General features: G+C 43.0%; 1 protein-coding gene across 7 annotated transcripts in view; it reads left to right on the top strand.

The window, feature by feature from the left end:
• The window catches only part of ranbp3b (RAN binding protein 3b), a 110,073-nt gene that overhangs the window by 63,758 nt on the left and 24,799 nt on the right, over positions 1-21,516 (top strand). For 5 of the 7 annotated variants that reach the window (XM_038778078.1, XM_038778079.1, XM_038778077.1 and 2 more), the window contains 5 exons: positions 12,318-12,467; positions 17,116-17,225; positions 19,179-19,263; positions 19,566-19,686; positions 20,166-20,290. In XM_038778078.1, the coding sequence (XP_038634006.1) occupies positions 12,318-12,467; positions 17,116-17,225; positions 19,179-19,263; positions 19,566-19,686; positions 20,166-20,290 (591 nt within the window). The remainder of the gene's footprint in view (positions 1-12,317; positions 12,468-17,115; positions 17,226-19,178; positions 19,264-19,565; positions 19,687-20,165; positions 20,291-21,516) is intronic. The other 2 variants (XM_038778084.1, XM_038778083.1) reach the window with 1 other exon arrangement.

Raw genomic sequence — 21,516 nt, 5'->3', positions numbered from 1 at the left:
AGTAGAATTTCCCACGCTGCAGTTTGCGAGATTAGATGTAGATTAATTCTCTTGTCATGTCCTAGTAACATATGCCAATTAATTAAACAAATAGGATGCTAGATTAGAGTAATAAATCAAATAGTTTCATATTCCAAACCTGTGGGAAAATTGTGCAGTGCTGTCAGAATAGGCCAGGAACATTTGGGATTTTTGCAATGTCCATTCAATACTGACACCATCAGTTTTAATCACTTGAGTACGACATTTCTGTGACAGTAACTTGATGCAATGTGATGTCCCTCTCAGTTTTTCAATCGGTTCAGTGATCCTGCCTGAAACATTAGTATGACTGTGAACTCCTTGCTATAATCCGGGCTATTTCTGGATGAAGCCCATTAACAGGTTGCTATTAATGGATTTGTAATTCATTAATAGCATTGCCTGTAGGCAAGCGTCTTTTTCGCCCGCTTATGATTTCGGCTTTTTCTCACTTGATGACTAGGTACAATATCTCAGTCATACCCTTGTGACTTTTTTCTGTCTTTGCTGTGAATACTGGCAGATAACTTCAGCTTTTGCCAAATATTCTTGTGCTCAACAGAAAAAGCCATCTTAATTAATGTACAGGATATGTATTCCATAGGGGTTGAATATAATCTGTGACAACCTTAATAAATTGATACAAACCCTCTGCTATTGTTGGCATTTAAGAAGAAAATATTTCAATAAAACAACTTGAGACTGGTTTTTCGCAGCCAGAAATTGATGATTTTCAACCACAACCTCCTCCAACCCAGCTATTTTCAGGTTTAATGGAGACAGGAAATGGGGTGGGTTGCTCCCAGGAGGTAAGATGGCAATTTGAACATTTTAATGAGCCTGGTAGTACCTAAGTTAACCTGTTTCATGGGTGTAACTGTGGGTGGATAGATAACCAAAAGAAAGCAATGATAGCAACTTCAGGGAGGAAACCAGTGTCTTCATAGTCCTGCTTGTTGGCCAGGAGGAGCAGGAGGCTTCCAACACCCTTCCCACTACCTCCAAACTCTCACCCCCAGCCCCAAAACAAAGACCGTTGTTACAACCCCAGTTGATGTTACTACTGGACAAGTTAGGTCTCAGGCTGGAACCTGGCTTGATCGATCCTAACTTCATTTTTGTTTAGAGACATGGATGTACAGTCATAGGACTGCTAATTAACTTTTAACAAAAGAATAAAACATGTCTTAATTAAGGAAAGAGTAACTATAATACAATACTCCCAGGAACTCTGAGTCTCTCCCCCACCCAAGGATCCGCCTCCAGGACTTCAACCCCTGCTTTCGATAATCCTCTGTCTTGGATTGCCACAATGCAGTTCAATACAGTGACACAATAACCATTAACTGCTATCTTTATTCCCACGCAAACAACAAAACCATTGCAGCTCTCAATCCACTTTCAAATACAGTTAGCACTCATGAATACACGGTGGCACAGAGATTAGAACTGCTGCATCACAGCACCAGAGATTCAGGTCCAGTTCTGGCCTTGGATGACAGTGTGGAATTTGCACTTTCTCCCCGATTCTGCGTTGGTTTTCCCTGGGTGCACTGGTTTACTTCTTCAGGCCAAACATGGGCAGGTTAAATAGATTGGCCATTCCAAATTGCCCCTTTGTGTCCAAAGACTGCTGGTTAGGTGGGGTTATGGCATGGGAGTGGTCCTAGGTAGGCTGATGTTTGAGGGTTGTGCAGACTTAATGGGCTGAATGGCCTCCTTCTACACTGTTGGGATTCTATAGTTCTGATAAGAGATGGTATGGAAATGAATTGGAACATGTCACTTGTTTTTCAGAGAGAATATAAGAAATAAAAGCAGGAGTAGGACATTCAGTTTTATCAAACTTGGTCTGCCGTTCAATAAAATCATACCTGATCACTGGCCTCATACTGGCCTTTATCCTGCACTCTCCCCATAATCCCTTAATTCCCTGAGCATACAAACATCCATTGTTTTTCTCTTGAGTGCACTCAATGACTGAACATCCACAGAACGCTGGGGTAGAGAATTGGTCTATGTTCTTTAGATACGCTGCTTTGAGAAAGAGATCTTTTGACACTGATGTCATACCCTACAAGTGACTTAGGGGTGGGAATGGTTATCTCCCCCGTGGTTCTCGCGGAGTACGAGCTCCCCCACTGAGGGGTGGGGGAACTCCATTCAGCTATGTATAGAAGGTCGGACAGTGAAACACCGACCGTGGAGAGACCCGATAGGGATCTACCGGGAGTTGAATATAACGTAACTAAATAAACCAAAGTTGTTTGTTCCTAATCGGTGAGGACTCTCCGTGTCTTTCTTAAACTGGTGACAAAGAGTAAACTGGTTTACTATTGACGCTACAACCTACTCAACTGAGCCACTGCCACGATTTTCTGAACCCAGGTTGGAACCAATTATTTTGCCATGCCTCTGGGCAATTGAGTGCATTTGACACCGGTGTTTAAGATTGGAACCAGTGTGCAGATAGGATGTGTTACTCCTTCCGGACCAACCAACAACATCACAGAGAACGAGCATCAGGTGGTCATATTGTTGACGGTCTGTGGGGTGCACAAGTAAGGAATGATCAGGAGTCTTGCCTGTCTGGCAGTGCCAGATACGCACTCATTCGACCAACTTGTGACACAACATTTTTACCCAACCCTGTCAGTGATCATTCAAAGGTATTGTTTTAATTTGGCGGAGGTGCCCCCTGGTAACTCTGTCACCGAGTTCACATCATGGCTACGGAACAGAGCCGAGTTCTGTGACTATGGAACTGCTTTATCTGACGCGCGATAGTTTGATCTGCGATTTAAATAATATGGAGACACAAAAAAAACTTTGGGGTGAGACCTCCCTGACTTTCCAAAAGGCAGTACAGATCTTTTTTGGCCTGAGGGAGCATGGAACATGGCGCCCAAGAAATACAACGATGGAGGCAAATGTTTTGTGGGTCACCCCTCATGTGGTACCCCCACGGCCTAGTCTGACCTCCACAGCGATTCTGGCCTCTGGGCGAAAAGTCGGCCGTTGAGACTTGGGACGCCCCCAGTCTCGGCTGCAGGCGATTCTGGCCCATGTGTGACATGTGGACGCCGGTCTAGGTGTAACCATAGGCAGCGGGAGGGTTATTGCCAGCACTCCAGGTGCCCCGGTTGAGGTAGACATCAGCCCCAGGGCTGGACCTTGCATCTGGTTGACTGATGAAGCTGAGATGCAGTTAAACTGTTTGGCAGCACCCCGTGTGGTCCTTATTCGTGTTCTGATACAGCCAAATGGCCATATGCTCCAAATGGAATTGGATACAGGAGCTGTCATTTCTGTGGTGGCACAGAGCACCTGTTATCTTATTAGATGGAGTATGCACACTTTGGCTGACATGGCTGCCTGTTTGGCCACTTATTCTGGAGAGCGACTGAATACTGTGGGGGCAACACTTAATCCGGAAGTTTATGGGTGCCATTTGGTTCGCCTTCCCCTCATTGTCCTGCAAGTAAGTAGCCCTAGCCTGTTGGGCCGCGTTTGGCTACACCAGCTGCAGTTCGAACGGCAGCATGTCTTTGAAGTAGAATCTGGCAGTCTGTGTGAGGTTCTGAGCAAGTTCCCTGAGGTTTTCCGGAAAGGCTGGGTACAATTAAAGGGGTCATAGCCAAGATCCAGGTAGACCCGGAAGCCGAGCCCAATGTTTCCGTGCCCGCCTGGTTCCCTACACCTTAGTGGAGAAAGTCGAGAATGGACTTTGCTGCTTGGAGTTTGAGCGTCAACACCCCTGAAGAGGACAACCGCCGTTTCACTTTTTGTTTTTAAAACACCTTATCCTGGGTCTTGCTGAGCTCCCAAGACTGGTGCTTCATGAGGAGCAAATGGAAGGGGGCCAGGACAGTCGCCAAATTCAGAATGAATCTGCCATAATTTTATGGACTCCTTGCCCATCACTGCATCATGTATTGGTGACTGGCCGCGAAACGACACTGTCCTTTCCAAGTTGTGGCATCTGGTGCCATATGGTGGCCAGAATTAATGGCTACCCGGTGACTTGAAGGCTTTCTCCTCAAAATCCCAGAGCTAACCGTAGAAGATGGTAGCCTCCTTTGGAACACAAGTGTTGTTGTTCCAGCGAAGGGCCAGGAAACAGTATTAAAGGACCTTCACAATGGGCACCCAGGAGTGTAAAAAATGAAGATGTTGGTGAAAAGTTATGTTCGCTGGCTGGGTTTGGACATGGATATAGAGATGTTGGCTCAACAGTGTGCCACTTCTCAAGAGCACCAGAATCTCCCCGCGGCGGCCGCCCTACACCCTTGGGAGTGGCCGGGTGCCCTTGGGATCAAATATACACCGATTTCGCCGATCCATTCCTGGGTTTGATGTTTCATGTCCTGGGGGATGCCCATGCCAAGGGTCTAGAGGTCCACAAAATGGCAGTGATCACCACTCAGGCAACCTCCAAGCTGTTCCACATTTATTTTCTGACCCATCGAATCTCGGAGGTGCTCATAACAGATAACAGGCCTCTTTCATGAGTGCAGAATTTGCTGCTTTCATGAAGGTCAACGCGATTCATCAGAGTAGGCGGTTAAGCGGGAGATAAAGAAACAGATTTCAGGCTCGATAGACACCAAGCTGGCACTTGTTCTCGTATAGGACCACTCCACAGGCAGCAACTGGTGTGACTTCCGCTGAGATGCTCATGGGTCATCGGCTCATACCTGACTTAGCTTGTTCTCCCAAATATCAGGGCAGAGGTGCGCCGTAACCAGTAGTTGCAAGGGTGTTGCCCTGTTCGATGTCAGCCTCTCCGATGCTTCACACCTTACGATGTAGTGTTCGTTCGTGACGACTGACGGTGCTTGCTGGCTCCCTGGGATTGTCGTCCATCAAATAGGACCAGTCTCTTGCCTAGTTGTGGCTCGGGGGCGACTGATGCGACAGCTTTTGGATCATATTCGCTCACGAAGGTTGGTCCTTTGTGAGGTTCCTGAGAAGAATCCTGTCCAGGATCCTCCAACTCCATTGCCAAACCAGCCTGCTGTGATGCCTTCAGTCTGTCGACGCCGACATGCCCGATGTTGTATCTTCGAATTCAGACATAGAGACACGGAGCTCTGAGGTCTCGGATGCAGATTTGTTGATTCAGCCGCCTGTTGCCGATCGTCCGCTATGAGGCCCTTCAAGGTATATACCACCTGATTGATCAGCACTCCGGGGCCGATGAGGGTCCAACATCCTCTACTGGCTCCTCCTCCTCGGCTGTCAAGGGTGTCTTCGGACTTTGTGGGGGATGAATGTCATATCTTGCATGGGCCTTATGGGGCATGAATGATTATCTTCCCCGCGGTTCTTGCTGTGTACGGCTGCCCTGTGAAGGGGCTGGTGAACTCCATTCAGCTATGTAGAAAAGGGCGACCGTTGGGAGAAGAAGTAGGGATCTACTGGGAATTGTATATAACGTAACTGTAACAAAACCAAAGTTCTTTATTCTTACTCGGCGTAAACTCCCCACATCCTTATTAAAACTGCTTTAAAGAATTAAACTGCCTCTATCGGAAGCTGACGTCTTCAGAAACTGTCTTCCGAGTTTGACTTCCATCTCCAGAACTAAAACTAAACTGCTTCTCTGCAAAATGCCTGGTGCCCTAACTCCTCCATTAATTAAGCTTAAACACAATGTATTTAATTAACTCCACGGGGAGCGCCCTTAAGTTTAACAAAACTCGGTTGGTCCAAGCTTTTACAATGCCCTCGTTGCACCTCTGCTCCCAAAACCTTTCAAACCACGATTCTTTAAAAGCACTACTGCAGCAATCATACATACACTAACCCAGGCTTTTAACCTGTACTGCACCAAATACCTATAATATTTTATTATCTGATTCCTACATTCATCACACAAACAAGAGTTAATTTCCAATCATGCAATGTAATTACTGCCTTCACTTTAATTTGCTGTTAAATTTCTCGACGAGCCGTTTGGCTGAAGATGGTACGCAGTGCTTATGCTGTACTCCTCGCATACTTGCATGACTACCTATTGAATAACTATGAACCTGGTCAGGGAGAATTGCTGAAGGAAATATTGAAAGAGGTTGGCAATTACAGCTGCTTTGTCTGATTCAAATGTTGTGTCTGTTGTCTGATTGGAGAGTGTACTGTCAAGAAATACCTGCATGTTGTTGAACCTGTACCCCTAGTTTTTTTCCCTTTCATGCCCTTTCCTAACTCATCTCACACACAAGACCTGCTTTTTGCTTCTGTGACCCTATTCCCAATAAACTGCTGAGCACCAAATTTCCCTTCCTGGCCTTTGTGCTTGCAAATATTGTAAGTAGTGGAACCCCCCCCCCCCCCCCCCCCCCTTCCAAGGCTGCTGTCATTGCAAAATTCTGCCCCATTATCATAAAAATGTTGTTACCTCACAAATCTATACCCATTCTTCCGCAACCCTCGTTTTGATTCTCTTCAATCGGGTTTCTGCCCCATCCACATTATTTAAATGGCCATAACCAAGATCGCCAGTGAGATCAGTTTTGTTGTAATTATAACCATGTTCCATTGTCTTTCACCATCTTCTGCCTGTACTTCTCTGCAGCTTTTGACACAGTTGATTAAAGCATCTTTCTTCAGCATCTCACTGCTGCTATCCAGCACAGTGGCACTTCCCTCACTTGGGTTCACTGATTCAATCAAGCGAGAGTATATCCAACAAGAGCTTCTCTTCCCATCCCCCATACTATTGCCTCTGGAATGTCCTGGATGATCTATCCTTGATTCTGGATCTCTCCTTTATGTTGGAAAATTGCACGTCTCACAATATATCACTCCAATTAGCACAGGGCTAATTCGCTGGCTTTGAAAGCAGATCAAGCAGGCCAGCAGCACGGTTCGATTCCCGTAACAGCCTCCCGAAACGGACGCCGGAATGTGGCGACTAGGGGCTTTTCACAGTAACTTCATTTGAAGCCTACTCGTGACAATAAGCGATTTTCATTTAATTTCATTTCATATTTAAGAAAGTGACAGATGAAACAAAGGAAATCTGTTGGGAAATTATCACCGCCTCAAGTTAAGGATAGGGTAACTGAACACCGTGAACATTTTCAGCTGACAGAGAAAGCTAGCATGGATTTGTAAAGGGTAGGTCATGCCAGATAAACCTGATTGATTTTTTTTGAAGAGGTACCTCATGTACAGGACATGGGATTACCTAATGATGTCATTTAAATGGACTTCCACAAGGTATTTGATAAAGTTCCACTTGAGAGATTCGTAACTATAGTTGAAGCTCATAGAATTGACGGCAAATTATTAGGAAACTGGCTGAATAGAAGGAGAGATTTGAGGTAATGGGCAGATACTCTTAATTGGCATGGTGTGACTGGTAGTACCTCAAAGATCTGTATTGGGTCCTCAGTGACTCACTGTATTCAATAACAACCTAGATGATGGGATAGGAAGTCACATATCCAAATTTGCTGGTGACAAAAAATAGGCAGCATTGTCAGCAGTGTAGATGGAAGTGTAAAATTACAAAAAGATATTGATCGTGAATGGGTAAAACTGGCAAGACGATGCCAGTGTAGGCAAATGTGAGGTTTGCTAAAAAGGATAGAATAGAGTACTTTCTAAAAAAGCAAATAGATAGAAGCAGTGGAAATTCCAAAGTAACCTGGGGTTCAAGTACGTAGGTCATTAAAATGTCATGAACGAGTAAATAAATTAATTTAAAAGGCTAATAGAATTCTCCTTATTATATCTAGAGGAATAGAATGCAGGAGATGGTTAGGCCAAAGTTCCCACTGTGGGAAGTTCTGGACAGAACTGAAGCAGGATGTATTGGCCTTCGAGAGATTGCAGCATAGATTTACTAGATGCTGCTTGGACTCTTAGGGTTAAGGTAAAAGGAGAAATTGACCAAGCTAGTGTTATATTCACTGGAACCTATAAACTTGAGGAGTGATTTTATTGAAGTTTTCAAGATATTTAGAGAACAGATAGGATGAATTGGGAGAACCCCCACACCCCCCACAAACACAATCTTCCTCTACCTACATGCTGTGCCTTCGGAACATCATTTGAAAACATGGGCTGAACTTCCATATGTATGGTAACAACACCCAACACTAAAATGCAGGCCTGGCCAGCAACACCCATGTCCCATGAACGAATAATTTAAAAAAAACTACCTCTGCATCACTTGTCCATACCTTTGTGATGTCAAACTGCTTTGTCCACATCAGCAATTTGCTTCAGCTAAATATAAAAAAGACCAAAGCCATAATTTTCATTCCCACCACAAACTCTGTTCTGTTGTCACTTAGTCCATCACCCTCCCCAGCCACTGCTTCAGGCTGAATCACATTATTCACAATATCAGCATTTGATTGGATAATAAGGTAAGTTGCCAGCTATTTTTAAAACCCACTTACCCATACTATACCTATGCATCATTGGCCAACTCTGCCAGTCTGCTGCTGGGGGCCTCATTTGTGTTTTTGTCACCTCCAGTCTTGACTCTTTCAGTGCTATCAATGCTATCTTCCCATAAACTTCAGCTGAACCAAAACTCTCCTGCGGTGTCCTATCCGTTATCAAATCCCAGCCCCCTTCACCTCTGTCCCCACTGACCTGAATTGGCTCACAAATGGTTCAAATTTTAATTTTTCATCCCTGTGTTTTAATCCTTCTGCCTGTAACCTCCTCCAACCACTCTTCCCCTCCACCCAGAATTCTCCATTGTCTGCTCTTTTTGTGCATTCCATCTTCTCTTGAGACCACCACCATTTTAAGATCCTTTTTAAAACCCATCGCTTTGACTAAGCTTCTAGATTCTCTTATTACCTCCCTCGATTTAGATTCACATCCATCATTTCATTTCCTCTCTGTAAAGTGCATTGGAGACTTCTTTCTACACGAGTGGCGCTATATAAATGCAAGCTATTGATATCATATGGGAGCCAGAAACATTGGTTTTGCTTTTCATTCTATCAGCAAATTCTGGTTCGTCTAATATACTGGTGGCCATGGCATTGAAAGAAACTATGGGACCTAGAGCTGAGTTTCATTAGTGTATATACTAACCCGCTCTGTCCATTGTCTATGGGTTACATAATTGATAACAACAATTAGGAGAGGAAATGGGGCAGAGGGGGTCAGTATTGATCCTTAAATCTTGGAGGTGGTCTTGCACAGGAAAACAAAGTAGCCTGCTCTTTTGACTGAAATGATACACTAAGAATGAAACTACAGCCCCACAGAGCAGAACTATGGTGGAGGTAGCTGGCACATTCACCTCTTATGGAAAAAAGGAGTAGGGTGAGAAGGCCAGGGATGTACTTCTGAGGCGGTATACGGTTCTGGTCAGACCCCATTTGGAGTATTGTGAGCAGTTTTGGCCCTATATCTAAGGAAGGATGTGCTGGCCTTGGAAAGGGTCCAGAGGAGGTTCACGAGAATGATTCCTGGAATGAACAGCTTGTCGTATGAGGAACGGTTGAGGACTCTGGGTCTGTACTCGGAGTTTAGAAGGATGAGAGGGGGGTCTTATTGAAACTTACAGGATACTGCGAGGTCTGGATAAAATGGACACCGAGAGGATGTTTCCACTTGTGGGAAAAACTAGAACCAGAGGACACCATCTCAGACTAAAGAGACCATCCTTTAAAACAGAGATTAGGAGGAATTTCTTCAGCCAGAGGGTGGTGAATCTGTGGAACACTTTGCCACAGAAGGCTATGAAGGCCAAGTCACTGAGTGTCTTCAACACAGAGATAGATAGATTCTTGATTAATAAGGGGATCACAGGGCAGCACAGTGGTACAGTGGATAGCACTGCTGCCTCACGGCACCGAGGTCCCAGGTTCGATCCCAGCTCTGGGACACTGTTTGTGTGGAGTTTGCACATTCTCCCCGTGTTTGCGTGGGTTTTGTCCCCACAACCCAAAGATGTGCAGTGTAGGTGGATTGGCCACGCTAAATTGCCCCTGAATTGGAAAAAATGAATTGAACACTCTAAATTTTTTTTTAAATAAGGGGATCGGGGTAATGGGGAGAAGGCAGGAGAACGGGGATGAGAAAAATCCATGATTGAATGGCGGAGCATACACGATGGGCCGAGTTGCCTAATTCTGCTCCTATGTCTTATGGACTCATCCTTGCTCGCCAGTATTATTCCTGTGTAAAAAAAGAATTTGGCAATGGGAGGGACATGCAATATTTAACATATTCAAACAAGACAAAGTCAGTCAGATGCCGTGTGCTTGCAGATCTGTGATTCAAAGGGTGGAAGACCATGAGCAACTTTGTGGGGATTTAGATTAAGAGGCAGAATTAAAAGTTGCTGAGAAAATGAACATCAGCAATGGTGCCATAATGGGTGGTGGGACAGTAGTTGGGAGCTGTGGGGGACTTTTTTCCCCCACAGAAGATGTTGAGGGACAGGCAGGTGTGACTTGGAGTGCAAAACAGCATAAAATGCAAAGGATTTACTGTCGGTGAGGAAATTGATGTAAATACTCAAGAGGAGGGCAGAGAAATTGGAAACCATGTAGTATGGAGGTTCAAGATGCTGAGGTCAAGTAGCCACAAATGGGGCTTGTTTAGCACACTGGGCTAAATAGCTGGCTTGTAATGCAGAACAATGCCAGTAGCGTGTGTTCAATTCCCGTACTGGCCTCCCCGAACAGGCGGCGGAATGTGGCGACTAGGGGCTTTTCACAGTAACTTCATTGAAGCCTACTTGTGACAATAAGCTATTATTATTATTATTACATAGTATGAAAACAGGAGGTCTCAGCAAGGCAGTGGGGAACAGTAGAAGGAATGAAAGATGATGAGAGCCTCAAATGAGCAAAAGATGCATGAAGAATAGCAGAAGAGACCCAGATAAAATTTGATAGTAACTCGTTGATTGCAAGCCAAATTTCCATCAGATGCCAGATATGCCAGAGGGGCTGGTTTAGCTCACTGAGCTAAATCTCTGGCTTTTAAAGCAGACCAAGCAGGCCAGCAGCATGGTTTGATTCCCGTACCAGCCTCCCCGGACAGGCGCCGGATTGTGGCGACTAGGGGCTTTTCACAGTAACTTCATTGAAGCCTACTCGTGACAATAAGCGATTTTCATATTTGTAGATTCAATTACACAAGGTTGTTTGGTCCTTGATGGTGGAAGATTTTTCGCGGTAACTTCATTGAAGCCTACTTGTGACAATAAGCGACTATTTTTATCATTATTTGTTGAGTAGATAGTCAAACCAGTGGAGAAGGTCTAAGGCCAGCTGAACAGTCTGAAGATGTTGAAAATGAAAATCGCTTATTGTCACAAGTAGGCTTCAAATAAAGTTACTGAGAAAAGCCCCTAGTCGCCACATACCAGCGCCTGTTCGGTGGTGGCTGGTAAGGGAAGACCCCAGTTGGTAGACCCCAGTGGAGTGAGGCTGGCTGTGATTTGAGGGGAATAGAGAAAGTGGCGTCTTAGGGCAACTTGGTGAGCTCCAGAATCTTCAGCTTTGGAATATATTCAGTCAGCTTACCTGCTTCCTTCATTGATTTCCTTCCTTGATGGGGTACTATTGATCTTGGTGCTGTTTGAGCACATGTTGGCGGAGTAGCCGGAAGGAGAGGTGTGAGCAAGTCAGTATCAGGGCAGGTGCCATCGTGGGACAATGCGTAATAAGCAGCTTGAGATGTGATTATGCAATGTTCTGGAGCAGAATCTGTAAAGGAAGAAAGTGGGAGTAGTAATCATGGGAGGCACCACAGCCAAGCCAATCCTGTCCTTGTCCGATGACCGCAAATGCACTTTCTAGCAAGTCACTGGATAATGATCAGGAGTGGGAGCCCTGGCTGATTATTTTTTTCTCTCCTCCCTAGCCCTGGGGCACTAAGGCCAATTGGAGCACCCGTCCACCTGCTGCAGCTGAGATCAGCTCACTCAGGATAGACCAGGGATCGAACCTGGGACCTTGGTTGTATGACTCAGTTCCACACTGGGCACTAGTTTACCAACTGAGCCAACGGTGGAACCATATCTTGAACTTTGGTACGCAACTATTTGTATGTCGAGGTTGACTGAATAAGGAAGAATGTAACACTACTTTGTCTGTTAAAGCTCTTGTTTAAGTGTAGATTAAATGTTTTAGTGATAATGATGGCAGAAGATCTTTGAGGCAGTCACTCTTTCTGTTTGGCAAGGTGGACCCCCTAAAATAGGTTTTGGGAAATTTACTTTGTATATAAGTCCTTATTGCCTGATATTTGGGTTACTGGGATGTGTACATAGCTCACTTAAAATGATTTCTCCACATTTCCAGGAGAATACAAAATTAGCTGAATCATCAGAATCCAAGAGCAGCTGTGAAGTAGATGAGAAGGAAGAGAAGGTGGATAGCCAGGAGCAGCCTGAGCAGCTTATGGAACAGACGAACTTCGTGTTTGGGGAAAATCTTCAAGACAGAGTGAAGGTTCATGTTATTACAATATTGAAAAGTCACCATGTGCTGTTCACTGCTCTTGCAAATTCCCCTGTAGTGTGTGCTTGCATTGAACAGTTCTTTGGGTTAATGTAATTTCATTAATCCCATGCATAATTTCCTGTATCATTTGTTGTTTGAAGCTTTAAAAAAAAAAAAATTTAATGTTGGTTTGTGAAGAGAGTGGCAGTATATACCCTTGGGTGACGTAAACATGAGCAATATGTACCTAATGCTACAGTCAGAATCTATTTAGTGTGAGGAAAATTAGCATCAGTCATGTTTATCAAGAGTGAACCGATGAAAGGTAATTGGAAGACAGAGAACGACACAAAACATGACCGTATGAAATACATTTTACTCATCAAATGGCAGCAAGGATTTTAATCTCACAAAGGAAGTTGAAACTGAGAATCAGAATAACTTGGAGAGATGAAGCACAGTGAAGTACTAACAAGGTTCTAATCATTCCAAGTTCAATGGTATGTTTTGTGCATATTAATTCTGCTGCATTGATGTTAATAACGCAGTGGGCTGTCTACCAGCACTAGGGTTACACTTCAAACAGGTTAATGCAAATAAACTGGTGTGCAAGAAGACCAAGCTGTACAAACCTTGATGGCACAGGATAAAAGTACTCAGAAATTGAAAGTGGCTTTATACAGATCCTTGGAAATTAAAAGAGAAAAAGTTGTAAGTTCCTGATTTCTTAATTATTTTCAGTCATTGGTAGAAACAAGGGACATGTTGGAGTCGAGAATTGACTGGATAGTGGTGATCAAATGATGGTTTAATTTCTTTACTTTTATTAACAGCTTTGCTATAAATCATGGTGTAACAAAGGTGAGATGTACTTAAAAGTGGCAGTATATACCCTTGGGTGACGTAAACATGAGCAATATGTACCTAATGCTACAGTCAGAATCTATTTAGGGTGAGGAAAATTAGCCTCGGTCATGTTTATCAAGAGTGAACTGATGAAAGGTAATAAGAAATTGGAAGACAGGGAACGACACGAGCGAGATCGAGTCTAACTATGATGATGAGCACATAGCAGCCTGACTATGACAAAATGAAAGTTTGTGAAGAGTACTATTGGTCTTGCAGTATTAAATAGCTACCAGATCCTGTGAAACTTTCACAAAAGTAAGGTACTGGAGTAAGTTTGGAATAAAAATCGAAAGTTCCCGAAAAGCTCAGCAGGTCAGGAAGCATCCATGGAGAGATCAGCAGGGTTACCATTTCAGATGACTGACCTATTATCAGAACTATGATATGTTAGAAATGTAATAGGTTTTAAGCAGGTGAAATGGGTGCTGGGTGGTAAAAGAACAAAAGGGTAATGGGGTGGAAGATGGGAGGCATCAAATGTCAAAAGAGTTGTTGTGCAGAGCCAAAGGGAGGTTATAGTCCGAAATTGTTGAAGTCCATGTGGACTCTCGTAGGCTGCAAAGTGCCTAAATGAAAGATGAGCTGCTGTTGTTCGAGCTTGTGATGAGCTTTACTGGAACATTGCGGTGGGTCAAGGACAGAAAGGTCAGCGTGAGATAGGTGGAAAATTAAAATGGCAAGCTTGTTCAAAAATAATTTTTTAAAATTAGAATAGAGAAATTTAAGGGGAAGATTATCAAAATAATAACTTTTGAGAGGGCATGCAATGAAAGAATGTTTCTTGTGGTTGGCTAATTAGTAACAAAGGAATAGAGGGAGTATTATCTTTTGAAGAATGCAGGGACAGCTGAGAAGAAATTTTTCCATAGTCACTAAAGCGTGGACTTCTTTGCCACAGGCAATACCTGAATCAAAAATAATAGCTTTTGAAAGGTAATGCAATAAATACTTGAAATGAAATATTTAGAATTATGTAGAAACTGGAAAGAAATAGAGTAAGCTCAAGTTGAAGAACATGAACTGTCGTTTGGCTTCCTTAACTGTAATCTTAAGGATTCTAGGTTTTTGTTTAAAGCAATAATTAATTATCTTAAATGTTAACTCTTCTCAGAGATGAGATGATGAATTAAGTGGTTAGCTAACATGCTGGAAAGAGGTGACAGCAAGCTGATGGTCACAGTCACTAAGGAGTTTTGCACTTCATCTAATAGTCTGTTGAAATAATAATATGGAACAAATGGAGGCTACGCATGTCCGAATATCCATCCTTAATGCAAAGGTGGGCCATGACAAATTTTGTGACAGGAATCCTTGCTCCTAATTTCACTACACTACATGCAACTTCTGGTGACGGGGATGTGCTGAGTAGTCGCATCAGGTGGCACTCCTCCAGAACACAGCGAAATAGGCACCCATGGCTGAGTTTAGCCTGAAGATACAGCTCCTCAACTAAAAAGGCAAACAATAAGAGTAGTATACCAGCAAACATTAGCTAGAGAGGTTGCAGGGAAGCCAAAAACGGTGGAAAAGGGCAAGAGCAGCGAGCGGGTCGGCGGACCCATGAAACCACGAAACAAGGGGTCCCCGGGAGACAGCCCCTGAAAACAGCAGAAGAGGGGAAGTTGGGGGGTGGTGGTGGGGGGCGCATCTATTTTTATGTAGTGAAAAAATGCAAACTTTAATAAATATATTTGAAGTAAGTACACGACATGCACAGGAAAAGCTTCAGGGATTTGTCTTGTAAGTTTTCTGGAGATGAAATATTGGGCATGACAGCACCTAATAACAGGTTGCACTACTTATGAACGCAATATTGTAGTGGTAGCAACAACGGCACAATTGGGGGGGCATGTGGGGAGCACTGCTCTCTTTTGATGTTTTAGAGTTGGAGATAGTGGTGCAAGAGTTGAAGCAAAGAACTGTGACATATTATGGCTGAAGCCCGCTACCACGCACCACCAATCTCAGCAAAAGCATAAGTGTCAGTTGCATGGAAGGAGCTGGCTAACCACCAGGACACACCAATTTGTGAGTGCAGGTAAACAAAGTACCAAATCCAAGTATTAAAAGCCTGTAGATGAAAGGTAAGTCAGGGAAACTGCATGCAGTTGAGTTGTCAAGTCATTTGAAGGATATAATTTCTCCGCAAATGTATGGAGAGGCAAACTATGCTGGTGATTCTTAATATCCAAAATGTTAAATTAGGAAAACCATTTAAGCAAATTAGGCCTGTTTTCTTTAAAGAGATTGAGTGACTCACTGACATTTTCCGGATAATGAAGAGAATTTAGGAAATTGCCTGTGTCAAGGAGTTCATTGCAACAAAAGTTCAAATACCAGGGGACATGACATTTAAAAGTATGAAGGAAATTATATTGATTCAAAGGGTAATAGAATTGAATGTTTGGCCATTTGGCCCAACAACTCTGTGGTGGGGTTAATGTTCCACCCTTCTCCCATCCATCCCCTTGATATGTCGTATGGACATTTCTCTGATGGAGTCAATATTGAGGTGCATCGTGATACGGTGGACTTGATCTCAAAGAAAATAAGGATTTGTTAGATTTTATGTTCCTAAAAATTCTTGTGTTCTTCTAAAAGATATTTCAAGGAATACCAACAGAGCCCTGAAAAGCATTCACGGCCAAATTTGTATACTTAACCAATTACATCAGCACATCCATGCCTCCCATGCTATCCCTTCCATACCATTCCAACTTTCCCATGTCGCCTCTCACTCCACCCTCTCACTCCCCTCTCTGTCCCCATTTTATCCTTCCCCATTCCATACCCCTGGCATTCCATATCCCCTATGCTGCACACCCTATCCCTTCTATGTTGTACTCCTACCCCTTCATGATGTACCTCCACATACCATTCTCTCTCTCTCTCTCTCTCTCTCTCTCTCTCTCTCTCTCTCTCCCCCCCCGCCACTCAACCCCCACATCGCCAACCAGTGTGTTGTTGGGACCCCCCTTTTAACCGTACACTGTTTTTCTCATTCATTAACCATCACCCTTACTACCATCAAACCATCCCTCCAGCTTGGGTAACTTTGTCATTGGCCCCCCTTATGTTCTTTTTCTTACCCTTCCCCTCTCAACATGCTGCTGCCACCAACCACTAGCAGATGCATAACGAGCTTCGGTCTTCCATTCCTCCCACGTGCCTCGTGTGCGCCTGGCTCCACCCAGCACATCATTTCATAGATAATCAGAAGATTACGGACCTACAAAACTGTGTGTTACCATTATAGATAATAGCACAGTTAGTTTCAGGTTTGCTTCATTTGAAGTGAGCAGCTTCTTCTGAAACCCTCATAACACAAATATTTGGAAAGCGAACATACAAGTTAGGAACAGGATTAGGCCTATTAAACCCTCAAGCCTGCTCTGCATTTAATAAAATCATGGCTGATCCATTTCTTTTTGGAATTCCAAATTCTCATCTGCCTCCGGAAACCTTAGATTCTTGTTCGGAAAGAGAATCAATCTACCTCTGCCTTTAAAATATTCAGTGACCCCCCACCTGCATCACTTTCTGAGGCAGAGTTCCAAAGTTGCACAACCCTCAGAGAAAATATTTTTCCTCGTTCGTTAAGCATGTTTTACTATCTGCTCTTGCATATATCACTCAACAGAAACTGAGTATCAAGAGATGGATAAAGATAACTGATGTTGGAACCTTGCATCTGAGATGTCCCATGTACTAGCTTGTGCATACCTGTTATATATTTGATGTGTTGCAGATGATGGAGGGCAGTGACTTTACATGTGCTCTGAAGCAAACTTCTGTGGATGGAGAAACATTACCAGCTACCAACTACTTTCTCCAGTACATCAAACAAAATACGACAAAGTAAGTGGCTAAATCCATTTGTATTTACAGAATCCGTGTAGCCTACAACTTCCAAAGCATTCAGAACTAGTAAAATGCTTGACGTTTTGATAAATGCAGGACCTTAAGGGACAACCGCTAAGATACTAATTTCTAAACAGAAGTGACTGTCTGGGATGTTTGGGATGTTGCTTGTTTGTTGTTTGTCTTTGTCTATGCAGTTTAAATATGCCTCAAGTGCTGAAATGAAAATCGCTTATTGTCACGAGTAGGCTTCAATGAAGCTACTGTGAAAAACCCCTAGTCGCCACATTCCGGCGCCTGTCCGGGGAGGCTGGTACGGGAAACGAACCGTGCTGCTGGCCTGCTTGGTCTGCTTTAAAAGCCAGCGATTTAGCCCAGTGAGCTAAATGCCTTGTAGTGCACCCTTGCTTATCTCTCTGCTATAAAATTTAAAAATTTTGAATCCAAAATTACATTCTGAAACTGTTGTTGTAGACTCAACTTTCACTGTCATTTTGGTCCAAATTTTAATTGTAAACAGCATGGTGTAATAGATAATAACCCAATCCAATTCTGTTTCAACGCTACAGCAACCTCCAGGCCCCTAACAGTTTAATTTGATCTTCATTCCCTTTATTTGAAGAGTGAAAATTATTTTCTTTCAGTTCATCAAATATGCAGTTTCTTCTCCAAGTTTCTCTTCAGACTAGCATTTTCTACCACCCCTCATCTCTGGCTCCACGTTCGATCTTTCTTAAATCTATTAACATTCTTGTTCTCACTATGGAGATTTCACATTCCGTACCCTTGGGAAAGCTGTCCTTAAGTAGTTTAGTTTGGTCTATTGTCCTCTTCCCCTCCCCTTACCAAAATCCAAATGACACCCGTGGCCTTGTTGTAGGGGTTAAACTACATTCAAAGAATGGGGAAAAAATACATACCCAAAATAAGTGATATATTATGTTTTGTTCTTTTCCCATTTCCTGCTCAACAACATTATTGTCCATGCACAAATGAATGATCCACTTTCTGTAGCTATACCAAAGCTGCTTCTAGCATGGAGGTGTATAAGGGCCCTGGCAATTTCTGTTATTCTGATTTCCTCATCTTCCACCATCCCATAGAGAGGCACTGGGCCTCTTGCCGGAGATTTCTGGTGATACCATGAGTAGGGCACCATCTAACAGGGCCAAGGACTTGGATGCTTCCACTTTTTTTTATTCTGACCCTGCAATAATTAATGTCTAATTAAATGACTCTCAGTGATTTGAAAGATATGTACAAATTAAAATTGAGCTCATCCTTCCACAGAAATGTATAATTTCTCAGCCACCTCACAACAATATCTGTCTCTTGAATACTTAGTTTTTCACTATTGCACTACCCAGAAAATTATTCCAAGTACTCATTTGTATGAAGGAACGCTTTCTGACATCAGTCCTTTCTTGCCTTTTCCTAATTTCTATTTATGTCCCTTTTTCATATAATTCTGATTTATTGTAAAATTGTGCTGTAATGTTATTCTATCTCAGTTTCTATTTCTCCTTGGTAGCTTATGTGCCTCTAAAGGGCTAATCCTTGAAGACTGAAGCAAGTATATTTTTCTAGTTTTTTCTCATGGCAAAGTCCTCAGGTCCCAGAAATCAGCCCTTTGGGCTTTGTTTGCAGCACTTCCAGGGTTGAGATGGTTTCCTTTCAATCATGATCAGAACCTAATGTGGCCGTAGCAAAGCATTGTGTACGATACTGACTTGATTTGATATTAAAATTCAGCATTGTCTGATTCATTGATTACTAAGTCTTCAACCTGCCATCCCTTTCAGATCCATTCCAACCCCGCTCAGAACTGGCTCAACTCCATTCATTCAATGTACCTGCGATTCTTTCAATGTGTAATGCTTTGTACTTGCCCATACTGAATTACATCTGCCCAGTTGCTCAGGTGTTATTATTTTTCTCTCCCAACTTTAGTCTGTTGGACTCGGGAGAAAATGCAGATAGTAATGCGAGAAACGCCAAGTTTGTTTTTGGGGAGAACATGAGTGAAAGGGTGTTGGTGAGTGCAGCGCATTAACTACTTCATTCATGATCTTATATGCTCTCCACATTGTTGTTGTACAGATGGTTGCAAGTTGTGCATGTGCCAAGTGGAAGAAGAGCCCTAATACACACAAATGGTTTATTCTTGAGTTGTGCTGTTGAATAATTTGAAGATTTTTATTTACTAGCATAACATTGCTCAGTCATTTATTTGATAGCTAACAAGTCTGCAATAATTGGTATATTTGAATCTAACTTGTAATGTAGTAACAAGGAAGTGAGCATCGCTGTTCCTAGAATTGCTAATTGTATTTGCAGAGTTTGCCACGGCCAGGTGATGCGAACATTGAAAGCAACAAGGACCAGATATTTGGAGAAAATTCAAGCGTTGCATCAGGATCTGTGCCTGAACCAATACAGGAAACTATACCAGAGAAAGGTACTGACTGGTTAGCTAAGGGATTTTAAAAGTAGTTACTTTGGCCTTTAATAAAAACAGAAAATGCTGGAAATACTCAGCAGAGCAGGTAGCATCTGTGGGGATAGAAACACAGTTAATGATTCAGATCGATGACCTTTCCTCAGAACAAAGGGCACCGACCTGAAATGCGAACTCTATTTTTCTCTTTGCATGGGCATTGCACTGACCAGCTGAGTGTTTTCTGTTTTCCTTGTCAGCTTCTCAGCATCTGCGGTATTTTAGTTTGGTACCCTGGCCTTTAACCCGGTACTGTATATTGGATCTACTAGCATGTATCATTCTGATTTGCTGTTGTGGGATGATGCTGACACCCATCGGTGCTGCATTTACCTAATGGTTGTTGGGCTTGGAGGGGAAAGAAAATTGTGTAAAGTTGTATGAGACTTCATGAAACCCCATATACATGCAAGTATTAATTTACTTCTGTTTAATTCCAGTAAACAATGTGACAGAATCACTGGAGGAGTCTGCAGCTGCTTACACCAAAGCAACAGCTAAGAAATGCCTATTGGAAAAAGTAGAAGTTATCACTGGGGAAGAAGCAGAGAGTAATGTCTTACAGGTATGTGACTGAAACTCCAAAAATGTCTAGCTGTGAGTATTTAATTTGACTAATTCTTGGGAATTGCTGTCCGTTCTACTGAATTGAAAGGGTAAATTTAAATTTTTTTATTTTTACCCACTTTGTAGCTGCCCCAGCTAGAAATCTACTCCCAAGTTTTCTACTGAGAAGCGTGTCAAAGCAGCCCGTGATGATTGGCTCTTCATATGAAGTGGTTCAATTATCTCATTAAATCTATTTTATCATTTTGTTGGCCACGGTGACTCATATTTTTAATCCTAATTATGCTCCCCTGCCCTCTTCCATTTCCCTTGAAATCATGCACCCGTTTCTTTTTTTAAATACAAATGAAAGTTTATGGTTCATTGTAGGTTCCACATAGGCGTAACGTTAATTTCAAGTACCTGTTCCTCATAAACTATCCTATGGTAACATACCTAAATTCTTTGTACTACCTGACATCTGTAAGAGTTCATTCTCTTGCTGGCACACTAACAAGATAATTTGTTGAAGTGTTGCCCTGCAGTCCTTCATAAAGCTTTCTCTGTAGAAAGGTTTCTTGAAGTTTTCACTGGGTTTTAAACTTCTGTACATGTCAGTGATGTAAATCTTGAGTTTTCAAGTTAATTTACTATATTGTATAAAGTTAATCAGTTAGCCATGTGCCGTCACCATGCAGGTTAATCCCCTTTCGTAATGGGCAATGGTTGATATCCGAGACCAGATTCATACACCTTGTAGGTCTTCATGTTGCATGTTTTCCATGAGTACACTTCTTATTTCAGACTGTCATTCCAAAATACTTTGCTCACCGTTGTACAATACAGGGTTTGGATTTAACGTTGCATGTGTATCCTGAGGCTAGAGAGCACCAGCCATCTGCAAGTTGTGGGATGCAAGATGCTCATGCACCTTAATTTTCTCCAGAGACAACCTGTTGTCTGAAGACGCTGATATCAATGCCAGTGAGATCTTGACACAGGCATCGAGAAGATTTCAAATAAGCAGTCCACAACTATGGCTTGTCTCATAGAATAGCAGACCAGTGCTTGTGAATTATATTGGGTCCAGGCACATTTCTTATGGCACATAAACTTTGAGCAATGTGGATACATGGGGCGACATTCTCCCTTACCCGGCGTGACGGAGGGTCCCGGAGTAGGGGAGTGGCGCAAACCACTCGGGTCGCGCCTCCCCAAAGGTGGGGAATTCTCCCCACCTTTGGG

Source organism: Scyliorhinus canicula, chromosome 18 (assembly GCF_902713615.1).
Source record: "Scyliorhinus canicula chromosome 18, sScyCan1.1, whole genome shotgun sequence".
NCBI classification, from domain to species: Eukaryota; Metazoa; Chordata; class Chondrichthyes; order Carcharhiniformes; family Scyliorhinidae; genus Scyliorhinus; species Scyliorhinus canicula.
This window is presented reverse-complemented; position numbering and strand designations above follow the sequence as displayed.